Source organism: Aquarana catesbeiana, linkage group LG12, assembly GCF_042186555.1.
Source record: "Aquarana catesbeiana isolate 2022-GZ linkage group LG12, ASM4218655v1, whole genome shotgun sequence".
Lineage (NCBI taxonomy): Eukaryota > Metazoa > Chordata > Amphibia > Anura > Ranidae > Aquarana > Aquarana catesbeiana.
The window spans coordinates 23,563,822-23,590,696 of record NC_133335.1 but is presented as its reverse complement, the minus strand read 5'-3'; the positions used below and the strand labels follow the sequence as shown (position 1 = coordinate 23,590,696).

Sequence of the window (26,875 nt, the reverse complement as noted above, 5' to 3'; positions counted from 1 at the left end):
GTAGCAGTATAGTGTACTTGAGTGCGGTGTGTGGAGCAGTACAGTGTAATGGAGTGCAGTGTGTGGCAGATTACAGTGTAAAGAATTGCAGTGTGCAGAGCAGTATAGTGTAAAGGAGTGCAGTGTTTAGAGCAATACAGTGCAAAGGAGTGCAGTGTGTGGAGCAGTACAGTGTAATGGAGTGCAGTGTGTGGGACAGTACATTGTAAATGAGTGCAGTGTGTGGAGCAGTACAGTGTAATGGAGTGCAGTGTGTGGGACAGTACATTGTAAATAAGTGCAGTGTGTGGAGCAGTACAGTGTAAAGGGCAGTATAGTGTAAATGAGTGCAGTGTATAGAGCAGTAAAGTAAAGGAGTGCCGTGTGTGGAGCAGCATAAAGGAGTGAAGTGTAATTGAGTGCAGCATGTGGAGCAGCATAGTGTAAAAAAGAGCAGTACAGTGTAAAGGAGTGCAGTGTATAGAGCAGTACAGTGTAAAGGAGTGCAGTGTATGGAGCAGAGCAGTACAGTGTGTGGCACATTACAGTGTAAAGAATTGCTTTGAATAGAGCAGTACAGTGTAGAGCAGCACAGTGTAATGGAGTGCAGTTTGTGAAGCAGTACAGTGTAAAGAAGGGCAGTATAGTGTAAATGAGTGTATAGAGCAGTACAGTGTAGAGGAGTGCAGTGTATGGAGCAGTACATTGTACTTGAGTGTGGTGTGTGAAGCAGTACAGTGTAAAGGAGTGCAGTGTGTGGAGTAGTGTATTAATACACTGTATGGTAGCATTGCATTGAGACATTTAGTAGTACAGTGCACACCAGTGTGTTGTTTGGGGCAGTTCAGTAGTACTGTGTGTAGTGCAGTGTATAGCTGTATATTGCATGCGGAGTTGTAGTAGCACAGTGTATAAGGCAGTTTAGTAGTACTGAATATGAAGTGGTGGTGCAGTGTATGGAGCAGTATGGCGGTATAGAGTTCAGAAGGGAAGTGTATAGAGCGATATCCTAGTGCAGTGAGAGGAGTGCAGTGTATAGTTTAGTAGCACGGATTGTGAATACTCCTGATGGTGCGGTGTATGAAGGATTGGAATAGGACCGTACAGTACTGTATATGGGGTGCCGTGTATAGTGGTGGAGTAGTGCAGTGGTGTGGAGGGTGATCGGAGGTGTAGGTCGGTGGCGGATCCCGGTGATCGGTGCTGTGCCCGGCTCTCGGTGACTGACGTGGAGTAGCAGCAGCAGATCGGAAGTGAATGGGGGGCGGGGCGCATGCGCAGTGCGGCGCTGGCTGTGTCTGTGTCCCCGGGTCCCTCCCGTGTGTCCCGGTTCCCGGGTCCCTCCCTCCCGGTGCCGGCTCTCCCCCCAGCCAAGCGGATGTGCTTCAGGAAGAGACCGGGCTCCACTGCTGCCCAAATCGTGAGTACCAGCTGCCCCCCTCCCTCCTTGTCCGGCTCAATCACTACATAGGGCTCCGATCCGGGGTCCCCCCACCGAGCCGAAGCCCGCTCCTCTTCCTGCACCTCCCATCTACCCTACACCCCCCCCATACAGCTACTCCACACACAGCACTGCACCCCCCTCCATACAGCTACTCCACACACAGCACTGCACCCCCCACTCCACTGCACCCCTCACTCTACACCCCCCACTCCACTGCACCCCTCACTCTACACCCCCACTCCACTGCACCCCTCACTCTACACCCCCACTCCACCCCTCACTCTACACCCCCCACTCCACTGCACGCCTCACTCTACACCCCCCTCCACTGCACCCCTCACTGTACACCCCACTCCACCCCTCACTGTACAACCCCCACTCCACTGCACCCCTAACTCTACACCCCCCTCCACTGCACCCCTCACTCTACACCCCCCCTCCACTGCACCCCTCACTCTACACCCCCCTCCACTGCACCCCTCACTCTACACCCCCCCTCCACTGCACCCCTCACTCTACACCCCCCCTCCACTGCACCCCTCACTCTACACCCCCCCTCCACTGCACCCCTCACTCTACACCCCCTCCACTGCACCCCTCACTCTACACCCCCCCTCCACTGCACCCCTCACTCTACACCCCCCCTCCACTGCACCCCTCACTCTACACCCCCCCTACCCCTCACTCTACACCCCCCCCTCCACTGCACCCCTCACTCTACACCCGCTCCCCTCCACTGCACTCCTCGCTCTACACCTCCCCTCCACTGCACTCCTCGCTCTACACCTCCCCTCCACTTCACTCCTCGCTCTACATCCCCCACTCCACTGCACCCCTCACTCTACACCCCCCCCACTCCACCCCTCGCTCTACATCCCCCACTCCACTGCACCCCTCACTCTACACCCCCCCCCACTCCACCCCTCGCTCTACACCCCCCCCCACTCCACCCCTCGCTCTACACCTCCCCTGAACTGCACTCCTCGCTCTACACCCCTCACTCTACACCCCTCACTCTACACCCCCCACTCCACTGCACCCCTCACTCTACACCCCCCTCCACTGCACCCCTCGCTCTACACCCCCCCTCCACTGCACCCCTCACTCTACACCCCCCTCCACTGCACCCCTCGCTCTACACCCCCTCCCCTCCACTGTACTCCTCGCTCTACACCCCCCCTCCACTGCACTCCTCGCTCTACACCTCCCCTCCACTGCACTCCTCGCTCTACACCTCCCCTCCACTGCACTCCTCGCTCTACACCTCCCCTCCACTGCACTCCTCGCTCTACACCTCCCCTCCACTGCACTCCTCGCTCTACACCTCCCCTCCACTGCACTCCTCGCTCTACACCTCCCCTCCACTGCACTCCTCGCTCTACACCTCCCTTCCACTGCACTCTTCGCTCTACACCCCCCTCCACTGCACTCTTCGCTCTACACCCCCCTCCACTGCACTCTTCGCTCTACACCCCCCTCCACTGCACTCTTCGCTCTACACCCCCCTCCACTGCACTCTTCGCTACACACCCCCCTCCACTGCACTCTTCGCTCTACACCCCCCTCCACTGCACTCTTCGCTCTACACCCCCCTCCACTGCACTCTTCGCTCTACACCCCCCTCCACTGCACTCCTCGCTCTGCACCCCCCCTCCACTGCACCCCTCGCTCTGCCCCTCCCCTCCACTGCACCCCCCCTCCTCCACTGCACCCCTCACTCTGCACCCCCCCTCCACTGCACCCCTCACTCTGCACCCCCCCTCCACTGCACCCCTCACTCTGCACCCCCCCTCCACTGCACCCCTCACTCTGCACCCCTCACTCTGCACCCCCCCTCCACTGCACCCCTCACTCTGCACCCCCCCTCCACTGCACCCCCCCTCCACTACACCCCCCCCTCCACTACACCCCTCACCCTATACTCAGCTACACTACACAACCCCTCCCCCACACAGCTCTACGCCCCACTGATCTACTGTACAGACCCCCCCCAACCCCATACAACTCTGCACCCCACTAATCTACTCTACACAACCCCCCACCCCATACAACTCTGCGCCCCACTGATCTACTGTACACCCTGCCCCACTCTACAGAATACTGAACCCCTCACTTTACACCCTGCCCCACACTACAGAATACTGCACCCCTCACTATACACTCTGCCCCCCTCTACAGAATACTGCACCCCTCATTATTCACCCCGCCCCACGCTACAGAGTACTGAACCCCTCACTATACACCCTGCCCCACGCTACAGAATACTGAAACCCTCACTATTCACCCAGCCTCACTCTACAGAATACTGAACCCCTCACTCTTCACCCAGCCTCACTCTACAGAATACTGAACCCCTCACACTTCACCCAGCCTCACTCTGCAGAATATTGCAGCCCTCACTTCCTCCTGCCCCACTCTACAGAATACTGCATCCCTCACTATTCAGCCTGCCCCACTCCATATAACCGCACCTCTGACTATGTACAATGTCTCCACCATATACTGCTCCACCCCCACCCCTCACTATTCACCCTGCCCCCACCCCATATTGCTCCACTCTATATACCTCTTCACCCCTCACTATTTACCGTGCCCCCACCCCATACTGCTCCACATTAAAACGGTAGTAAACCGCTGGCTTTTTTTTTGTACCCTGCATGGTAAAGTTATAATGTGCTAGTATGTTAAACTTACCTTAAAGCAAAGCCCTTACAGCGCTGAGCTGTCACCGTTGCAGCCGCTTCCATCTGTGGTAGTCTTCCTTCCGGGTTCACAAACTCTGACTGCATGACTGGCCGCAGCCGCAATGATGTCACTTCCACGCCTGCGCGCGGGTGCCACAGTTTGCAGCACAGGGTTCTGAAGGAAGGACCCTGGTAGCCGTTCCTTCAGAGCGCATGCGCTAGTGGTGTCACTGGCTGCATGTACAGTAAATATCTTCTAAACGGTGCACGATTAGGAGATATTTACACTACCTATAGGTAAGCGTTATTATAGGCTTACCTATAGGTAAAATTCAAAGATGGGAGTTTACTTCCACTTTAAGTAACACAGAACCCTGACTATTTACTCTGCTCCAACCCCATACTAGTTCACTCTATTTAACACTGCACCCTGATTATACTAGGGAGCCCCCACCATCCCCATGTATAACGCTGCACCCATTACTATGCAACCTGCCCCCACCCTATGCAGTTCCTTCCTAGTACTGTAAAGGCCCACTTTGTATAAAATTGCACTGCTTTCGGATGTACCCTACTCCCTTCTTTTACTGGGGACCCCACTCTGTAAAGAGGTGCCCCATCATAGTACTAGTGAGCCCCATTCTGTACCCAGCCACATCACCATACCAACTCTACTAACATATGGGAAGCCTTTGCTTTGTAGAAAACTGCACCCCTTCCTTCATATACAAGCCCCCTTTTAGTACTGGGGGGCCCTACTCAACTGAACCCACTTACATTGTGCTCTGCCCCATCCCATTCTGCACTAGTAGTAGTAGGACTAAGAAATCCCACTCTCTAGAACATTGCATACCTATCTACTTACCCTACCCCAACTCCATATAACTTCTCTCAGTACTGGGGAGCCAAGCCTCTAGATTACTGCAACCCCCTCAATATACCCCTCCCTTACCACAATACGACTTCCTCATCCACTCCAGGTATGGTGGCCCAGCTTTTCAAAATACTGCACTATATAATATTTCTATACCTCCCCTTCTCTAATACTGCCCCCTTTTCTCCTCCTAGTACTAGGGTAACACTTTATATACCATATACTATTCTCTGCCACAACTCAACACTCACCTTGAGTCCTGGGCCTCTTCTCAATAATCATCCACTTTCTACAATACAGTTACCAATTCCACTTATTCCCTATAGCACTTCATCCCCATTCAGTTGCAGGCAACATGACACCCCTTTCCCGAAATCCTCTCCCCCTGGTGTTAGGGGATCCATATGTTTGAAATCCATACATCTATACTTTTCTCCAGGTGTGGTACTCCAGTGTGAAAAGCGTTGCACCCCCTTTGTAGCAAGCACCCCCTTCCATGTATTATTCCATAACCCTGTTTAATAGTACCCCTATCTTCTCTATACATACCGGAGCCCCTATTCCCTATAGCCCCTTTCAGTTGTAGGCACCATAACATACCCTTATCCCAAAACTTCTCCTCCTTGTATTAGGGGATCCATGTGTTTGAACTCCACAAAACTATCCGCTTCTCCATGTGATACCCCTGTGAGCTGTACCCCCTTGTAGCAAGCACCCTCTTCCATATAGTCTTCCAGAACCCAGTTTAATAATACCCCCCTATCTTCTCTGTAGGTATTAGAGTCCCATCTGCACCTGAATCCTGTACCACCCATACACTTATAGCATACCCCACCACAGCCGAATCCCCCCCCTATATAGGTGGCCCCGTACCCCTTACCAGGCTTCTGGGGCAAAGGGAACTGTGAAATAACAGAGCCTTCCCCTGTCATTCCTTTATCCCCTACAGATCAAAAGGCCTAATGGGTACGGAAGAGCCACATTTTACTTTTCATTTGCTCCAGTGCCAACAGGGCAACTTGAGCAGGACTGTTCTCCTTATTTTTTATATTTAATATGGTGAGGGAACATTTATTGTACATGACTTCTGTGTGTGAAGGGTTAATCAGGGGACCTAAAAAAAGAAAAACTACACTTTTCCAGGCCTGGAGTGATGTGTCTGTAACATAGTTACTAATTGTATCCAATGAGTGTATTTGTAGTGATATGTGATTGAATGGGAGACTGAGGTTGACTCTTCGAAATGCTGTAAAAGGATACAAATGTATAAATTTAGATCTGTACACAGGATTTTTTTCCTCTTTACATATGTCTTTAGTTTAGCAATCCTCATGTGGTGTGTGTTTTTCCCCTGTGTATGTAATTGTATGTGTGTAGCAATCTTCCCTTCACCGAGGGGGGAAGCTCTCTGTAAGCTTCGTGTGTTATGACTGTCCATCGGGATTTCAGGAGACAGAAAGGGAGATGCCCATACGGCAATATTAGATGAAGCTTTTCTTTGTCCCCTGCCTTGTTGTGTATACAGTAAAATGCTTTTGTCAATGTGCTGTGTGATGTGGCAGACCTGCCAATGGAGCCTCGGTGAAAGATTTATGTTTGATCTGTGCTCAGATTTATGTTACTCGTTTAGATCACTGACAGACTTCCACGGCACTTTGGTTACGTAGGCCACCAGCGTCAGGTCGCTGCTCCCCAAAGAAGAATGGCTATTTAGGCTACCAGCTTTAGGCTCTGCTCCCCAAAGGAGAATGCCTATGTAGGCCAACAGCTTTAGGCTCTGCTTCCCAAAGGAGAATGGCTACTTAGGCCACCAGCTTTAGGCTCTGCTACCCAAAGGAGCATGGCTACGTAGACCACCAGCTTTAGGATTTGCATCCCAAAGGAGAATGGCTACATAGGCCACTAGCATCAGGCTCTGCTCCCCAAAGAAGTATAGCTACGTAGGCCACCAGCGTTAGGCTCTGCTCCCCAAAGAAGAATGGCTATTTAGGCCATCAGCGTCAGGTCACTGCTCCCCAAAGGAGAAAGGCTACATAGGTTAGGCTACCAGCTTTAGGCTCTGCTTCCCAAAGAAGAATGGCTACATAGGCCACTAGCATCAGGCTCTGCTCCCCAAAGAAGAATAGCTATGTAGGCCACCAGTGTTAGGCTCTGCTCCCCAAAGAAGAATGGCTATTTAGGCCACCACGTCGGGTCACTGCTCCCCAAAGGAGAATGGCTATGTAGGCCACCAGCATCAGGCTCTGCTCCCCAAAGGAGAATGGCTATTTAGGCCACCAGCGTCGGGTCACTGCTCCCCAAAGGAGAATGGCTATGTAGGCCACCAGCATCAGGCTCTGCTCCCCAAAGGAGAATGGCTACATAGGCCACCAGTGTCAGGCTCTGCTCCCCAAAGAAAAATGACTACATAGGCCACAAGCATCAGGCTCTGCTCCCCAAATGAAAAATGGCTATACAGGCCACCCATATCAGGCTCTGCTCCCCAAAGGAGAATGACTATATAGGCCACCAGCGTCAGGCTCTGCTCCCTAAAGGAGAATGGCTACATAGGCCACCGGTGTCAGGCTCTGCTCCCCAAAGAAAAATGACTACATAGGCCACAAGCATCAGGCTCTGCTCCCCAAATGAAAAATGGCTATACAGGCCACCCATATCAGGCTCTGCTCCCCAAAGGAGAATGACTATATAGGCCACCAGCGTCAGGCTCTGCTCCCTAAAGGAGAATGGCTACATAGGCCACCGGTGTCAGGCTCTGCTCCCCAAAGAAAAATGACTACATAGGCCACAAGCATCAGGCTCTGCTCCCCAAATGAAAAATGGCTATACAGGCCACCCATATCAGGCTCTGCTCCCCAAAGGAGAATGACTATATAGGCCACCAGCATCAGGCTCTGCTCCCCAAAGGAAAATGGCTATACAGACCACCAGCATCAGGTCGCTGCTCCCTAAAGGAGAGTGGCTATGTAGATCACCAGCACCAGACTCTGCTTCTCAAAGGAGCTTGCAATCTAATGTGCCTTTTTGCACCCTTGCATGCGCACAAAAGGTAGTTTTGCATGGACGGTTAAAGTGCAGCAATCTGACTGTGTAAGGTGTTTGTAAGACTTAGATAGGTCTATGATAATTGGACTGTCTGGGAAAATATTGGATCTGCCCTTGTATTGTTGTCTATATATGGTTTATGGGATATAATCCAGAGCAAACCAGTATGATCATAGAAATATAATGGGAACTGAACCCAGGACCCCGTTGCAGAAAGCACACATTCACCCTGCTGAGGGCCTTTAGATTTTAAATGGAGTTTGTCTACTCCAGTGGTGGTCAACTGCCTTGATATGGGGGGCCTCAAGTGTGACCCCTGACATCACCAAAGGGCTGCACATAAGATTCAGTGAATATTAATTATCAGACAGCAGACACACAACAGAATATAGCCAGAGACTATGGACATGATACAAGAGATGATCAGAGACTGTGGATGTAATATAGGAGATGGTCAAAGACTGTGGACGTGATACAAGAGATCATCAGAGATTGCAGACATGATACAAAAGATGATCAGAGACACTAGAAATAATACAAGAGATGGTAAGAAATTGCAGCATGATACAAGAGATGGTCAAAGACAGTTTGTGCAGCGCTTTACAACATTTGGGCAGACGTTACAATACAATTCAGTACAGGAAGAATCAGAGGGCCCTGCTCGTTAGAGCTTACAATCTAGGAAATGGTCAGAGCAGTGGAAACTACCAGGGTCGCACTTGCGACCGGGCCCTGCCTTCCTCCCACTGTTGGGGGCCCCAGCGGGTTGTTTGCTACAGGTCTCTGAGCTGAAAGCACGGATGGGAGAGGAGAGAGTGGATCTGCTCCTCCTTCTGCCCCTCTCCTCCTGTGTATGCACCGCAGGAAGTTTGCAGCTAAGTAGCTGAGTTTGATCATTCCGCTGCTGGGCTTCACACTTTCAGTGGTGCACACACAGGAGAGGAGCAGGAGGAGAAGGAACAGATTGTCTCTCTCTTCTCCCATCCGTGCGAGGGAGGGGGAACTGTCAGTACAGGCTCTGGGCTGTATGAGAGACGCCCTTAGCTCAGAGTTCTGCTGAGGAGGCACTGTTGGGCACTGATAGGCGGCATTGATGTGCACTGATGGGCGGCACTGATGAGGCTGCACTGATTATCAGTGTAAACAATGTGCCGACAGTCTTGCCGGTGATCTGTCGGATAGTGCCCACTATCAAGAAGTGCCTGGGATGTACTGCGCATGCGCCGTACGGAACAGCACAACGGCTGATTTTAGGATCAGCTGTTGTGACGCCGAGACCGCGTCTGCACACAATAGTCGACGGAAGAAATTTTTCTGTCAGGTTGTGCCTCGCGCTGGCAAGACATGTTCATGTTGGTGAGGGGCGGATTAGTACAAGATGGGGGTGGACTTTTAAATGAAGGCCAGTGCTGCAAAACGCATATTTTTCACCAGCGCGAGGCACAGAAAAATTTCTTCCGCTGCCTATTGTGCGCAGGAGCCGTCTCACGACACAAAAGCTGATCATAAACTCAGCTGTGCTGTTCCGTAGGGCGCATGCGCCGTTTGTCTCGGGCACTTCCTGATAGAACACTGGTTAATGGCTCTCCTTTCCTCAAACAGATACAGCGTTGGGAGGAAAGGACTGCTGATGACCTGCAAGTCTGTTTACATGTGATCAGTTGATCACATGGTAAAGGGAGGCTGTGATTGGCCCTTTACTGGGATCTGTGATCAGCAGTCACAGAGCGCACTGAATGCATGCCCAAAGGGGCACGCGAGAGGCAGGGTACTGGGAGGATGTCCATAAACACCCTTCCAGAACTGGAAGCCCAGGGCTCAGATGGATGGGGGGGGCTTCATGGTTTCTTGCCCCTAAAGGTTCTAGTTATGCCTCTGGACCAGAGACTTCAGACATACTACAGGAGAGGGTGAGAGACTGCAGCATGATACAAGAGATGGTGAGAGACTGCAGCATAATGCAAGAGACGGTGAGAGACTGCAGAATGATACAAGAGATGGTGAGAGACTGCAGCATGATACAAGAGATGGTGAGAGACTGCAGCATGATACAAGAGATGGTGAGAGACTGCAGCATGATGCAAGAGGCGGTGAGAGACTGCAGAATGATACAAGAGACGGTGAGAGACTGCAGAATGATACAAGAGATGGTCAGAAACTGCAACATGATACAAGAGAAGGTGAGAGACTGCAGACATGATGCAGGAGATGGTCAGAGACTGCAGACATGATGCAGGAGATGGTCAGAGACTGCAGACATGATGCAGGAGATGGTCAGAGACTGCAGACATGATGCAGGAGATGGTCAGAGACTGCAGACATGATGCAGGAGATGGTCAGAGACTGCAGACATGATACAGGAGATTAGGAGAAATTTGATAAAGAGAGCTTGGACTTTTTAGGCACAACAACACAAAGATTACAAAAATAGAAATTTATTTACAAAAAATGACAAAACATATATAAAATCACACTGAAAAAATGAACCAATAAGAAGAATATATAGCTAAATAATATAATCAACTTATCGCTACATGGAATCTGACAACAAGTAAATTTGCTGTATAGTAACAGTGAATCCAAGAGTACGGTTATATTGCAGTGAAGTAATACCTTTCTCTACATGTTACGCGTCTTGCGCTTCTTCAGGAGAATTTGAGTAACTATTTAAATATAAAGAAAGAAAATGCATAAGCAACATATAATAAATACAAACATTTAAAAATTAATACGGTCTTCCATTTCACCCATCCCCCCATGAGGTGGGTAGCCCACAAGGCGGCCACATAGACAATAAAGGCAAACCAGGGAACTATGGGGGCATGCATAACATGTATATAATAAGCGTAAAAGTAATGTGTATATATAATATATAGTGTATAGATATTCTTTAGTGCATAAAGTAAATAAATTGGGTATACACCCAGTACTTACAATGAACTATAAAACAGGCTCACAGCTAAAAGCGATGCAGACAAATTAGAGAGCGGCTGCTGAGGGGTCAGAAAATCCCATCAGAGGGTAGAGATCTATGACAGACAATACCGAGTAGGCCAAAAGATGGCAAAATAATCACAACTAGATGTGCCACAGCAAAAACATAGCAAACTCACCCGTTGTAAACACAACCAATGTTCACAAATGGGAGAAGGTAGATGCAGTGAAGTGACAGAGAAAGGTGAAGAAATGAGTGTTGGCACAAACCCCCCTCATAGTAAACATTGCCATGAATTTACACAAGGTAATTGATCGCAGACTCCCCCCAGAAAGGTAAACGCTGCTGAGTATAATGCCAGATAGTCTAATGCCGCGTACACATGATCGGAATTTCGGCCCGCAAAAGACCAATGAGAGTTTTTCGGCAGAAAATGCGTGTATGCTCCATGGGACTTATGCCGAATTCCAGCCAAAAGATTGAGAGCATGTTCTCAATTTTTTGGTCGGAAAAAGTTCCTATCCGAAAATGTGATCGTCTGTGGCAATTCCGACGCGCAAAATTCCTACGCATGCTCAAACAATTCGACGCATGCTAGGAAGCATTGAACTTCATTTTCTCGGCTCGTCGTAGTGTTGTACGTCACCGCGCTCTTGATGGTCGTAAGTTCAGTGAACTTTTGCGTGACCGTGTGTATGCAAGGCAAACTTGAGCAGGATCCCGTTGCGAAAAGTATATTTTTCCAACGAGAAGTCCGATCGTGTGTACGCGGCTTCGGAATAAAAAGAGGGATTGTTTAAGCCATGTTGTAGAGATGATAGGAAAAGGACCAGACTAAAAGCAGAGTTCCACCCAAAAACGGAACTTCCACTTTAAGGGAAGGTGACCCCCTGACATGCCACATTTGGCATGTCATTTTTTCTTGGGGGGGGGGGGGGGCCTCTTTTTAGAGGGTTCCAGTTCCCACTTCCTCCCGGGTACACGGAGCATGGAAATGCAATAGTTTTAGTAAATATAAACTGCTAAATACCTTTTCTTATCAGCAGTATATAGCAGTCTTGTGACTTCTATCAGTGTCTGGTTAAAGGTTTAGGGGGAGTTTTCATTCTCCCCTGAATGTCCTATAATGATGCAGGACCCCTGACCCTCTGTCTGGACAGTGCTGATAGGCCCTTTGCTGATCGCATGCACTCTCCCAAGAAAAAAAAAAAACCTCTAACAATACACAACAAACTGAGCATGTGCAGCTTATCCCCTAGCCTTCTATGTTCTATCAGGAGATGGATAGGGGACAGTGGGAGAAGGGGAGGATCAGAGAAGACAGGATCAAACAGCCCTTTTACACAATGTGGAGGATTAACCCCTTAGGTTCCCCAGTGAGTATAACAAGCATGCTTTACTGCATATACAGACTGATTTTACTATTGTGGGTTTAGTAACACTGTTATGTTATTTTTTCACTGTGATTACAAGCACAGGCCTTGTCAGCAGCTGAACGGAGACCTGTACCTGAGAAATATATGGGGTCTGCTATTGCTTTCTTTCCGAAAATGCTACTTGCTTGGCTTTAATGCTGATCCGATGTCTGTGATACTTCCTGAGTCACAGACCTAGAACAAATGTGCAGATAAGACGTGTGGACTTCACTAGTTGCTTGCTTGTTTAGGGCTTGTGAATTCAAGAGTGCTGAAGTCGAGGGATTTATATCATGGTCAGTTGCCACCTTCAGAAGGAAGTTGGCAATTTGGTTCTCTGCCCACTGAGCAGACTAATGTCAGGGACGTCCTTTTTATATCTGGGGTCTAGACCAGCACCTGTATTGTTTCTCTGGCACGGTCAGGCTTGGTCACCTGTTTTTTAGAACAGATAACTTATCTCACCAAGATGGAAAGAAAGAAAGAAAGAAAGAGCTCCTTTTTGATGCAGCACTGAAGTCTTCTGTTCAAAACCTGACCAAGATACTATCTGCATGAAGTTTGCATGTTCCCCCTGTGCTCGCGTGGGTTTCTTCCAGATGCACTGGCTTCCTATCATGATCCAAGGCATACTGGCAGGTTCATGGACTCCTCTCTAAAATGGCACTAATATGTGTATGAAGTATGGACCTTAGATTGTAAGCTCCTTAAGGAACTCTATAGACACCTGTAATAATTCTATGGAGTGAAGGTCTGAGCTGTCTACCTCAGACAGCTCAACTTGTGCTTAGCACCATTGCAACTGTATGAGCATCCACTGGTTTTTGGGGGGTCTGTGTTGAGAAGCCCACCTACTCCCTAAATTGCTTGTTAGTTTCCACTTGTTGTTCAGAGGATACCTGATGAGCGTACGGCATGCTGCAAATCCGGAGCATTGTTTGCTTTTATACATCTACCTGTGGCTTAGTTGTCTCTGTCTCTCTCCATTACTTTTAGCAACCTTTTCCAACTTCCTCCCACCGTTGAATGGGAGAATGGAAGACATTTCCTGGCTGCTATGAACAACCCAGTTGAGGCATGTTCAGTACCTCCTGATGGAGACATAGTCCAGGCATCCTGTAGAAGGTGTTCCTTTCACCCATTTTGTCTCGTCATACTACCTACATTCTCATCACCTTCACATGAATCACCTCTGCCACAGGGCAGGATATCTGTCTTATCTTTGACAGGCCATCTTCTCTGGGTTTCATTCCCCTAGGCCGGTCAAACCAATAGACTTGTTTTTCTGGCCCCATAAGCATTCCATAGGGTGCCTATTGATACTGGAGAAAGGTTGGCTGTGTGGGAAACTTTTGATCTTCTTTAAGCACACCAGTGTGTCCCCTAAGCCCACATTCAGGGGGCAGTGAGTGAATGGGGGACTCCCAGATGCTGGGCTGTAATAGGCAAATTTAAATGAATTTACCACCACTCAGGGCTGTTTTGGCTTTTCATAGGGGACCTCAATTTTGCTCTGATTTGGCTAGCTGTATGCTTGTCCTTTATCAGAGACTAATGCCTGCCATAGTTGAATCGAATGTTGGATGGTTCAGCAGGGACCGAACGAGATTCGATCCATCCATGGGCAGGCTCATTCTACCCAAGTCAATCCATTGATTGACTTGGGTACAACCACAATGTCGGATTTTTAGCATGCCATTATTGCCAGCTGCTATAGCCCCTAGCGGTAATCACTGTGTTCTCCTGGCAAGGACAGCTCCCTGTGCCGCCTCCCCACCAAAAAAAACATAATAGCTTTATGGGGATTCCCCCATCAATGGGAATCAAGTGATTTTCTTTCCTGCAACCCAAAGAAAATCGCATAATCAATAGCTTGCCTTTGAAAGTATTGAGGCCAGGGGCAGATAGAGATAGACCTCTCTATACAGGTCTTCTTCAAAAAGTTGATTGACATTTCAACTTTTTTTTCCCCCAGGTGGAAGGACCCCCACCAGTTAAGATGGTGACTGGCTGCTTCCGTCAGAGCCTAATCACACAGGTCATTTGCTTTACAATTGACATCCTCCAATGCGGGGGGGGGGGGGGGGGGGTGAGGTATAAAGGGGAGGACTTGGCTGGTGGTTTGGATGCCACAATCCACATTGCTGAGTTGACAACTGATGTAAGATTTTTTCAGACACAGCGTCTGCCTCGCAGGGTAACACCGCCCATTTAGATCGGTGCAGGCTGAGACTTGTAGTTCCCCTCGCTCAGGATGTACGCAGGGTCTGTAACTTCCGTCCTTGTGGCAGTCAAGTGGCATCTGACGTCACCGGAGAGCTTGCACAGTGCCACTTGAGAGACTGTGGCTGAGGGAGTTGCACTTTCTGCGGTCGGTTCTCTGTCTGGGCTTCCTGTTTCATGTATTTGCTTGTTTCTGGCAGAATTTTAACCCCCTCAGTACCCCCATGATGATCTCTTCATAGTTTGGGCCGAAACAGGACCGTGTTAGCCCAGTAGGTTATCGGAGTCCTCTGGCTGTAATCGGCTCACAAAACCCTAAATGCTGCTTTTATCATAAACACCTGACACCCTGACTGTCAGCGCTACACTGTACCCCAACATCTTATAGTGTCTGAGTTACCCTTCCACACTGTACCCCAACATCTTATAGTGTCTGAGTTACCTTTCTACACTGTACCCCAACATCTTATAGTGTCTGAGTTACCTTTCTACACTGTACCCCAACATCTTTTACTGCCTGAGTTACCCTTCTACACTGTACCCCAAGATCTTATAGTGTCTCAGTTACCTTTCTACACTGTACCCCAACACCTTGTAGTGCCTGAGTTACCCTTCTACACTGTACCCCAACATTTTATAGTGTCTGTTACCTTTCTACACTGTACCCCAACACCTTGTAGTGTCTGAGTTACATTTCTACACTGTACCCCAACATTTTGTGTCTGAGTTACCTTTCTACACGGTACCCCAGCGCCTTGAAGTGTCTGAGGTACTTTTCTACACTGTACCCAACACCTTGTAGTGTCTGAGTTAATTTTCTTCACTTTACCCCAACACTTTGTATTGCTGGGTTATTTTGCCACACTGTACCCCAACACCTTGTAGTGTGTAAATTTGTTACACTGTACCTCAACACCTTGTGGTGTCTGGGTTAGTAGATACACTGTACCCCAATACTTTGCAGAGTCTGAGTTAGTTTTCTACACTGTACCCCAACACCTTGTTGTGTCCACGTTACATAGTCAGGTTGAAAAAAGACACAAGTCCATCTAGTTCAAATAATAGAAATAATTTTTTTTTTTTAAATCGTAAAATCCTATACCCACAGCTGATCCAGAGGAAGTTAATTTGCTACACTGTACCCCAACACTATGTAGCATCTGAGTTAATTTGTTACACTGTGTTTAGAGAGAGAGGAAAAAAAAAAAGAGAGAACCACCCAGGTCATATATTTTGGGATGGAGCGTTTCTATAGGCTGTGATACAGTGTGTCTGTCTACGGAACATGAAATGTTTTTCGACGAGACTCGGTGTCTGTAAATATTGAGGAAGGATTGTGTAAAATTAATTGGCCTAATTTGTCAACATGTGCTACAGTCAATAAGAGGCGCTTTGTGCCCAGATCTGATAGCGGGAAGCGTCTTCCTGCTGGTTTGGGTTCGGTGAGCTCCTTGGGTAAAAGAAAGGCGATGACATGGAATTGTATCAGGATCCTGGTGTGTGTGTGTGTGTGAGCCCAGGTGTGATGCCACATAGTCACGCAGATTGGATGAGGTTGTATGAATTAGTGAATGTATAAGGTTTCATCATTTTGTGAGGCCAGTTTACTTAGGTTTTGATCATATGGGTACCTATAAATATTCCCCCCCCCCCCCCCCCCTTGCCAGTTATGGTACAGCGGTTAGGTGAGAGAAAGGTCCTCAAAATTAGTGTTTCTCAACTCCAGTCCTCAAGGCGCCCCAACAGGTCATGTTTTCAGGCTTTCCATTATTTTGCACAGGTGATTTGATCAGTTTCACTGCCTTAGTTAGTTAATTACCACAGCCGTTTCATCTTAGGAAAATCCTGAAAACATTACCTGCCTTGAGGACTGGAGTTGAGAAACACTGATTTAGAGACACCCAATAAGACCCATTTTTGGAGGGTCCCTTTTCTCAATAAGAAGTGATGGTAGGTCTAGACTGGGCATAAGATGCTTCAGTCCATCAGGTGATTGCAGGAGATACAGTGACAGATCCTGGTGGAATGTAGGACTTGCAGATGTCCCCACAACCATCTTTTTTTTTTTTTTTTTTTTTAGGGAGACATCTGCACATCTGTCGTCGGCTTAAGATATTTTCATTTTAATACTGCTAAATCTAACATTAGTAGACTACAATCTGATTGTAAGGTGTCTGGTTGAGAGATAGCTGGAAGGATGGAAAGATAGGAAGACACATGATTGAAGACAAAAAAATATATACATATATATAATATATACACTTGTATAAAGTCCGCAGGAGGAAGAAATGGAGACAAAGGGGCAGAATGAGCCATAAAGTTCCCAAAAGAACAGGAAGTGACAGGCGCGTGTTGCTTATTAGAGGAAGGAGCAGAGGAACTTTCTCAAGAGCTTGCAATTGACGAGGAGCGCCAGCAGAATATGCATTGTGCCTATGTAAAAGGGAGGAAACGGCATTGTATGTATTGCTCATGAGATGGTGGGTTTACATATTGTGTTTTCTGTGTATTTGTGAGGGAGGAAGCGGTGAGGTCTGTGTATTGTTCAGGTGGGTGTCCGGGATCGGAGGGCACAGGGGATGGAACGGCAAACTTGTGTGGTTTGCCTTGGCATGGAGGCGAGTATGCCGTGTTTGTTAATTTTGTGGTCCTCAGCAGATTTAGCTCTGTGTAAAAGAGATGTTATACTATTGAACAGCCAGTGTGCTCTCTGGGGGGGGGGGTTGGGGGCTGGGGGGGGTATTAGGGGGCAAGCTTACCAGGACTCATAGTTCCACAACAGCTGGGTGGTCTTAGCCTGCTCATTTTAATCACAAAACAGCTTCTTGTACCACTTGGTGGTGGGGTAGTTAGATCTCTGACTTTGTATCCCCAGCCTCGCCCAGCATGCAATGGTACTGAGGTCTCTGCGCCCTTGGTCCCAGCTAGGGGTCACCATGCGCCCAACTTTTGGCTACCATCTGATGGTACTCAGATCTCTGAACCCGTGCTCCCAACTTGGGGCTACCGTTTGATGATACTGAGATCTCTGCACCCGTGGTCCCAACTTGGGGCTACCATGTAATGGTACTGAGATCTCTGCTCCTGTGATCCCAGCTTGGGGCTACCATGTGATGGTGCAGAGATCTCTGCACCCGTGGTCACAACTTGGGGCTACCATGTGATGGTACAGAGATCTCTGCACCCGTGGTCACAACTTGGGGCTACCATGTAATGGTACTGAGATCTCTGCTCCTGTGATCCCAGCTTGGGGCTACCATGTGATGATACAGAGATCGCTGCACCCGTGGTCACAACTTGGGGCTACCATGTGATGGTACAGAGATCTCTGCACCCGTGGTCACAACTTGGGGCTACCATGTAATGGTACAGAGTTCTCTGCTCCTGTGGTCCCAGCCATGCCCAACCCCTTCAGTGGTAGTGAGACCTCTATACCTGCCAGCCTGATGGGGTAACTACTAACTACTCTTGGATTTTTCATTTGTTTTAATTTACAGGGGTCATCCAGTAATTAGACTGCTAATCCTGCAGCATGAGGAAAGAGTCTCCACTGCACGGGTGTGTCAGAATCTCAGTGGAGAGTGCTTGAGAGATATAGGAAGTTGGGGGGGGGGGGTTACTCAACCCACTAATGTGAACTTGTAATTTAAATATAAATTATAGGTGGACAAATCCTTTAAATGTATGTTATATGATTACTGGGAGTGTCCGTCTGTGTCCAGTATGAGTTTTGCTGCAATGTTTAGTCCTTGGAGTCAATGCAAAGTTCATTTTCCTGCTGTATGTGCGTACCCAAATGTTGAAAGCAATGCTTGTATCTGTCTCATGGCTTCCAACCATGTATGGGTATCCCTAACCTGATCCATCAGTGTGTTGGATCTGATATGTACCAGTGTACTGCATGTGTTGGCTTAGCTGATTTTATACAATTATTTTTTGTCCTATTCTAGAGAGAGACACACAATTGCCTCTGAGCCAGATATTCTGAACAATCGACCTTTATTCATGGTACTGTTATAAAAAGATCTCAACCAGAGATCCTTCTCTTACTTCCTGCTGCAACGCCTCTTAACATGTACATTTGAGTCCATAGTGATTGTTCATAAATGGGTGCCCCAAAGGATGATTAAACCCAAGGCAACTGAGATAATTATATATATAAAACTCTGCAGTGCTGCCACAATGGGCATAAGAGGGCACCAAGACGACAGTTGGTGGTTTCCTTGCATGGGGCTACCCGACGGGAAGTTAGTTGTGCATTTGAAAATATGTTCTCCCGTACCATATCACCTTCAATCCCCATCTCTGATTACCTCCTGCGTCTGTTATTAAAGTGGTTGTAAACCCTTCCATATACCCAGTGAAGTGACTGGCCTCAGGTGATACCCAGAGATTAAACAAATCCTCAAAGCTCGTTTGGCTGTACTTCTCCTGTGGATCACAGGAGTGCAGTCCGTTCTGCACTCCTGTCACCCATTTTCAGCAGACAGTAGGCTGAAGCCCGCTGTCAGATGATGTCACAGAGCCGGTCCAGGCTCCGGAAAGATTGCGATAAGGAAGTCGGGGTCCGTCCACATGCCTGGACCGGCACCCGGCTCAGCCTCTCGGCGAGCCGCTGACAGCCTGAGCTGGCCACTCCCGGCCCCTCCACAGCCCAGCGATCCAGTGAGGGGGGGGGGGGGAGGGGTCAGAACAGACAGCTCTCTGCTGAGGGAGCCCTGAGAACTGAGCGATCAATGGTGTTTGATCGCTCGGTTCTCAGTCTTACAGCCGGCGGGGGACAAATGCTGCATCCACCTAGGTAAGTATGATTCTAAATATATATATAAAAAAAGTCCAAGAGATTGCTGCACCTCTACAAGTGAATATATATATATATATATATATATATATATATATATATATATATATATATATATATATATATAATTAAAATGTATTATAAATATATTATAAATTATTCTAAATATATTATAATATATTATTAATTTATTATGAATTATTTTAAATATATTAAAATGGAACTTCCGCTGATCGGATTCCTCCCCCCTCCGGTGTCACATTTGGCACCTTTCAGGGGGGAGCAGATGCTCGTCTAACCCCACTTTTGGGCATAGATCGCCGCAGGCTCCGCAGCGATCTACGCCATGTCCGACCCCTCCTCTGTTCCCCCCCGCTATCTTCTGGGAGATGCACAGGTCCCAGAAGACAGCAGGGACCAGTCAGGACGCATAGCGCGACTCGCGCATGCGCAGTAGGGAACCAGGCTGTGAAGCCGCAAGGCTTCACTTCCTGATTCCCTTACCGAAGATGGCGGCGCCTCCACCCGGAACCCGACGGACAGGTCGGCTTCGGGTGAGGACATCGCGGGCGCCCTGGACAGGCAAGTGTCCTTATTTTAAAAGTCAGCAGCTGAAGTATTTGTAGCTGCTGACTTTAAAAAAAAAAATTTTTTGCGGAACTCTGCTTTAATATTAAATATATATTATAAATATATTTATCATATATTTATAAAATATGATAAATATAATATATTTATCATATATTATAATATATAATTAATATATTTAATATTAAATATATTTATAATATATTTAATATATTAAAAAAATATTAAATATTTAATATATTAAAATATATTTAGCACCAACAGTTTGCGCAGCACTTTACAACATAAAGGGAGACAATACAGCAACATTACAATTCAATACAAGAGGTTTAGGAGGGCCCTGCTCCTGTGAGCTTACAATCTAATAATAGGTTCATTGTTTTGCATGAAAAATATTGTCATGCAGAGAATGGCTCTTTAGGATCCTTTGTGCCACCTCCCACATTGCCCAGCCAGCAACAAACAGTACATGACATACTGTATGTGTCACATATGGGCATTGGGCAGGTAACACCCCCCACCCCACCCTCCCACCCAAGCTGGGTTACACAGGAACGGAAGTCTTCTTGTCAGGAAGTTACATTGTCACCACAGGATGTCATAATCGCTCCTCTCCCACACCCTCACCGCTCATAGTCACTTCTGATTCCGAATCCTACAGCACTTCGAATGCTTCTCAGTTCTTCTCAATGGGCATCGGAGAGCGACGCCAAAAGATGCACCCACTGGGAGAGCAGACTAAAGGATGTAAGGTGGGTGTGATCTGGGGCCTGCCTTTATTTTTATTTTTTTTTGCACTTTTTTTTGCACAAGTTGGACTTCATTTAATGAAACACTTTTTGGGCAAATTAAACCATGCAGAGATGAGGAAATTCTGCAATTTGCAATTCTACATTTGCTGCAATTTTCTGTTTAAAAATATCTGAAGATTTAGCAGAAGGTCTTTGGAAACATATGTTTGTGTAATTGTTTGCATGTGTGTGTATATGTGTATATATATAATATATACAGCGTGTGTGTGTGTATGTGTGTGTGTGTGTGTGTGTATATATATATATATATATATATATATATATATATATATATATATATAAAATATACAAATCATGATGTAATACACATATACACAATGGGGGAGATTTACTAAAACTGTAGAGTGCAAGATCTGGTGAAGCTGTGCACGGCAGCCAATCGGCTTCTAACTTCAGATTGTTCATTTAGCTAAAACTTGGACGCTGATTGGTTTCTATGCACAGCTGCATCAGATTTTGCACTCTCCAGTTTTAGTAAATCCCCCCCAATGTATTTTTCCTATAATTTAAAAAAAAAAGGCACATTAAAATGTAAATGTGACAAGTCAAGGGTTACAGTATCGCACATATGATTGTAGTGCTGCACAAATAATAATGGTCCTCTGTCCAGAATTGACTGCAGACAAGCCCCGCTGTTAGGGAGTGTACACAGGGGCATTTTGTTTTATTTTTGGCATTAAAAAAAAAACAGGGATGAAGCTTAATGAATACTGCCTTTGGTACTGTTGGGGCTCATTTACTAAAACTGGAAAGTGCAAAATCTGGTGCAGCTGTGCATGGTAGCCAATCAGCTTCCAGGTTTTATTGTCAAAGCTTAAAGTGATTGTAAAGGTTTGTATTATTTTATTTATTTATTGTTTTTAGATAAATTACATGCCGATACTTACCTGCTCTGTGCAAGGGTTTTGCACAGAGCACCCCACCCCACCCTAAGCTGAAGTCAGAAGCTGATTGGCTACCATGCATAGCTGCACCAGATTTTGCCAATTTTAGTAAATCAACCCCTGTGTGTTTTTATCCTTGCTTTTCTCTTTTCAAGCAACTCTGGAAAGATCTCCATCCCAATCGCTCTTTTTTGCAGCTGACTTTTCACCTGTCGTTGCACAGGAACTAGAAAAAGTGGTTTGGAAATGGGTTAATTATGAAATAAAAACAAACTGAATTTTTCATCTGCTTTGCACTAACTAAAAGCAAACTATAACTATAAAACATTTTTTAAAAATGGCTAAAAAAAAAACTATAACTAACTATAAAAATACTATAACTATTAAAAAAATTACCCGTAAAAAAGCAGCTGGATTAAATCTGCAACATGTTGCAGTCGTAAGCACAGAGAAAGCTGAATGGTTCTATGAAAATCGGGTGAATGAATAAAGATCTATAATGAGGTGCAGTTTCCTTCCTGAACTCTGTATCATTTGCATGTATCTGATGTCACCTACAAGAACAGTGGTGGGGGGTGGGGTGGGGGCACATCTCTCAAGTGCAACAATTTCAGGGATTTTTAGGGATCCAGTCACACAGAGCTTTTCAAGCATATTGGAAAGTGCTTGTTTGGAAATGTTTGTGACACCATCTTTATTTTCTTTTACAATGTAAGTTCACCTTTATGGAAAAAAAAAGCTGTCTGTGTCTGCTCTGCATGAGCGGAGGAGAGCTGTCTGTGTCCACTATGCACGAGCGGAGGAGAGCTGTCTGTGTCCACTATGCACGAGCGGAGGAGAGCTGTCTGTGTCCGCTCTGCACGAGCGGAGGAGAGCTGTCTGTGTCCGCTCTGCACGAGCGGAGGAGAGCTGTCTGTGTCCGCTCTGCACGAGCGGAGGAGAGCTGTCTGTGTCCGCTCTGCACGAGCGGAGGAGAGCTGTCTGTGTCCGCTCTGCACGAGCGGAGAAGAGCTGTCTGTGTCCGCTCAAGGCACATAAAAAAGACACAAATGGATGAAGCTCTGTATTCATGAACACAGCAATAAATGTAATCTGATATCAGCCTCTTGCAGTTGCTGATAGGAAGAGAAAGTAGAGTGAATGCGACATGAGTGCTGCTTCTCCTTTCACTGTTCAGTCACAGGCTGGAGCAGATGCAGGAATACCTGGGGCTCAGAGGAACTAAGTTTGAAATATGCTGGCCATCAGACTGAGGACATCTAGTGGCAGAAAAAAGGTATAGCGGGGGAAATATCTGGGTTGAAAGTTAAAATTGAAGCAGAATCTGCGTTTGTTATTTTATTTGTTCATGGGCTAGTCATTTGTATCCTGATATATTTTTGTTTGGAGTTCTGCTGGTCCAGCTATAGCTGTCTCAGTACCGAGACAAGTTCATCTAGCGCCCAGGGCATGGATGCAGAACTGCACCCACTCCTCCACTGCTAATTCATGCCGTAGAACATGTTTACTGTTCTGTGTTCATTCTCTGCCCACTTGTTCTGCTGTGCCCCGGGCAGCTGTCCCTCCTGCCCACCCCTTGTCTCGCCCCTGGCCGTCATTGTCGATCATCCATCAGATAACACTTTATGTGGACTGCAGTGGTGCCACTTCCGCAGCAGTGTTCCCGACCCCACCCACTTAGTACAGCTTATGAGGGAGTCCCACTCTCTTTGATGGGGTTTTGCTCAATTTACAGAATTGTGGAATGCAATGGGAAGAAGAAAAACAAAAAACAAATAGTCGATAACATTGCATTTCCTCTAAGCTGTAGACAGGCGCATTTGCTTTCTAGTGGTTATTTCACCTTGGTGGCAGAAATTTCCGGCTAGGGCTTACCCAGTGACTGTCGCCCTTTCTGTTGTGATTTTTAGGTGTGATGAGTGTTGTGGAAGGGCTGAAAAAAACTGAACGCAGCTGAAAAGCGATTCGCCAATTTCAGAACTGGGTCCTTTCTTCAGCCTGCATCAGAGAGTTGGCTTTAGTGAGTAGGTAGAACACCCGCTGTATTCCGGCAGCCCTGGGCTCAGGTACCACCAGTGTTTACTCTTGTACATGCTTGTAACTGTCAGCCATGCAATGCCTCATGGGACTTGAAGTTCCTCAACAGCTGGAGGGCCACAGGTTGAGCACCCATGCCCCAGTACATTGCCGGTTCCTTAAGGTGCTGCTCTGGTTTTCTTCCATAAGTCAAAGGCATACTGTACTGGTAGATTTGGGTCCCCTCTGTTCTGTTAATCAGAAGGAACGTTCCAGAGATGGTTTTAGGTGAGTTTTTCAAAGTTAGAATGTTCTTGTTCTTCATGAGCATCTAGGAGCATTTTAGTTTCCAATTTCACTGTCCCTCAAAAAAAAATAAAATTGCATTTATCATATGTTACCTTATTTTCAGTGCAGAGGTGATATCAATATTTAGTATGGTGGACGTTTTTCTATAAATATTGACCACTTCAATTTCTGGCACTTTCACCCCCTTCCTGCCCAGGCCAATTTTCAGCTTTCAGCGCTGTCACAATTTGAATGACAATTGCGCGGTCATGCTACACTTTACCCATATGACATTTTTTTTAATGATTTTTTTTCACAGAAATAGACTTTTTTTTCTGTGGTATTTAATAAATGCTGGGTTTTATTTATTTGTTGCTAAATACATGAGAAAAAGGCCCAAAGTTTTGAAGCAAAAAAGTTTTTCTTCGTTTATGTTAAAAAAAAAAAAATTTGCAAATAAATTTTCCGCCTTCATAAATTTAGGCCAGAATGTATTCTGCTACATTTCTTTGATGAAAATAACCCAAATCAGTGTATATTATTTCATCTCTAGGAAAGTTAGGAAAGAGTCCACAAACTATGGGATATATCTGAAATAATTTTTTTTTTTTCAATTTTTTATTTTTTATAAAAAAATTTTTTTATTTTCTTTTTTTTTTTTTTTTTTTTTTTTTAAATATCTTTTTGTTTACGTACTGTGAACAGAGAAATGCAGTGTTACAGTAGTAACACTGTACCACTCGGCGGAGTTGATCAGGATTTTTTTTTTCCTTCTACTTGCTATGATTGCTTATAGCAGTGAATTTCACTGCTATAAGCAAACATTTTTACTGAATGACAGTGTGTAGACACTTTAGGGTTGATTTACTAAAACTGGAAAGTACAAAATCTGGTGCAACTATGCATGGTAGCCAATCAGCTTATAATTTCAGCTTGTTCAATTAAAGCGGAGTTCCACCCAAAAGTGGAACTTCCGCTCATTTGTCTCTCCCCCCCCCCCCCCCTTCGGTGCCACATTTGGCAACTTTCGGGGGGAGGGGGGAAGGATATCTGTCTTTGACAGGTATCCTGTTCCCACTTCTGGGAGCCGTGGCTGTTGATGTCACGGCTCAGTTCCCTCCTCCTTTCCCCGCCGCCAGGCAAGTAGGAGAGAGGAGCAGAGCCCTCACGCATGCACAGTAGGGTTCCCAACGCGAAGCCGTAAGGCTACACTGCCGGGTTTCCTTACCCGCAATGTCAGTGGCAGCACCCGACATGTGATGGAAACATCATCTGCGATGTCGACATCGCTGGACTCCAGGACAGGTAAGTGTCCTATTATTAAAAGCCAACAGCTGCAGTATGTGTAGCTGCTGGCTTTTAATTTTTGCAGCGGTGGGCGGATCTCTGCTTTAAGCTTTGACAAAAAAAAAAAAAAAAAACCTGGAAGCTGATTGGTTCCTATGCAGAGCTGCACCATATTTTGCACTCTCCAGCTTTTAGACCGCTTTCACACTGGGGCGGTTTGCAGGCGCTATTGCGCTAAAAATAGCGCCTGCAAACCGACCCGAAACAGCCACTGCTATGTCTTCACACTGGAGCGGTGCGCTAGCAGAACGGGAAAAAAAGTCCTGCTAGCAGCATCTTCGGAGCGGTGAAGGAGCGGTGTATACACCGCTCCTTCACCGCTCCTGCCCATTGAAATCAATGAACAAAAGGAAATACCCCCTAAGTGGGACTTTGAAAGACCACCAACTCTGATGTAAAAATGAATAACTTTAATAATATTGCATGTTTAATACAAATAGATAAAAAGACAAATGGCATCTATACAATACATACATGATACACAAAAACAAAACACAAAAAATCAACAATATATCATGGTATACAAAAGAACATCAATACTCTCCAATGGGTAGTGTACCCCGATACCCGTAAATCACCCATGAAATCAATGGGGCAGCGTGGCTATACCGCCGGCAAAGCGCCTCTGCCTCTGCGCTTTGCGGTGTTTTTTAACCCTTTCTCGGCCACTAGCGGGCGGTAAAACCCGCCCCGCTAGCGACCAAATACCACCGCTAAAACGACGGTAAAGCATTGCTAATAATAGTGGCGCTTTACCGCCGACGCACCTCCCGCCCCAGTGTGAAAGGGGCCTTAGTAGGTCAAACCCTGTGTGTTGTGATTAGCTGTGATTGACCGCAGCTAATCACATGTTACAAATAGGCTGTGATTGGCCCTGTCTGTACCATGTGGTCACTGTGACCAATCACAGCTAGAAACACAATTGTATACAATGAATGACATTAAAGGAAGCCATTCATTGTTTACAACTGTCATGTGATCTGCTGTGATTGGACGTGTTACCGGCAGCAGGCCAGTACACTGATCAGTTATCCGCTGTGTGCGGCCCGTTCTCAGGAAGACGTCATATGATGTCCTCCCAGAACAATAGGGTTCCTGCCCATCCATCATTTTACAATGAAACGGGCGGGAAGCAGTTAAAGCTGTATTACTACACTATGGGGCTAGATCTTTAAAGGAACTCTACTGTAATGAAGAAATAAAAAAAACAATTGTGTTGTTTACGTCACCATATCTATGTTTCGTAAGAATCTATATTCATCAGTATGTACGTATATACACGTGTGTCCCCAGGCATCTGTTCCACGCCATGGGGGAGATTTACTAAAACTGGAGAGTGCAAAATCTGGTGCAGCTCTGCATGGTAGCCAATCGGCTTTTAGTTTTTTTTTTTTTTTTTTGTTAAAGTTTAATGGAACAAGCTGAAGTTAGAAGCTGATTGGATATCATGCAGCTGCACCAGATTTTGTACTCTGCAGTTTTAGTATGTGTAGTCCCTGTATATATTAAAAAAAAGAAAGGCACTTCATTGCATCTTAGGTCT

The 26,875-nt window shown here is 46.6% G+C and overlaps 1 protein-coding gene across 2 annotated transcripts in view; it reads left to right on the top strand.

The window, feature by feature from the left end:
• Positions 1 to 989: 989 nt before the first annotated feature.
• Positions 990 to 26,875, top strand: part of RGS19 (regulator of G protein signaling 19) — a 54,835-nt gene continuing 28,949 nt past the window's right edge. Inside the window, exons 1-2 of one of the 2 annotated variants that reach the window (XM_073607423.1) lie at positions 1,259 to 1,399; positions 16,869 to 17,055. Coding sequence is in view for 1 of the 2 variants with exons in the window: in XM_073607422.1 (XP_073463523.1) it covers positions 1,253 to 1,399 (147 nt within the window). In the remaining variant the exon portion in view is untranslated. Of the gene's footprint in view, positions 1,400 to 16,868; positions 17,056 to 26,875 lie in introns of both variants that reach the window. The other variant, XM_073607422.1, reaches the window with a different exon arrangement.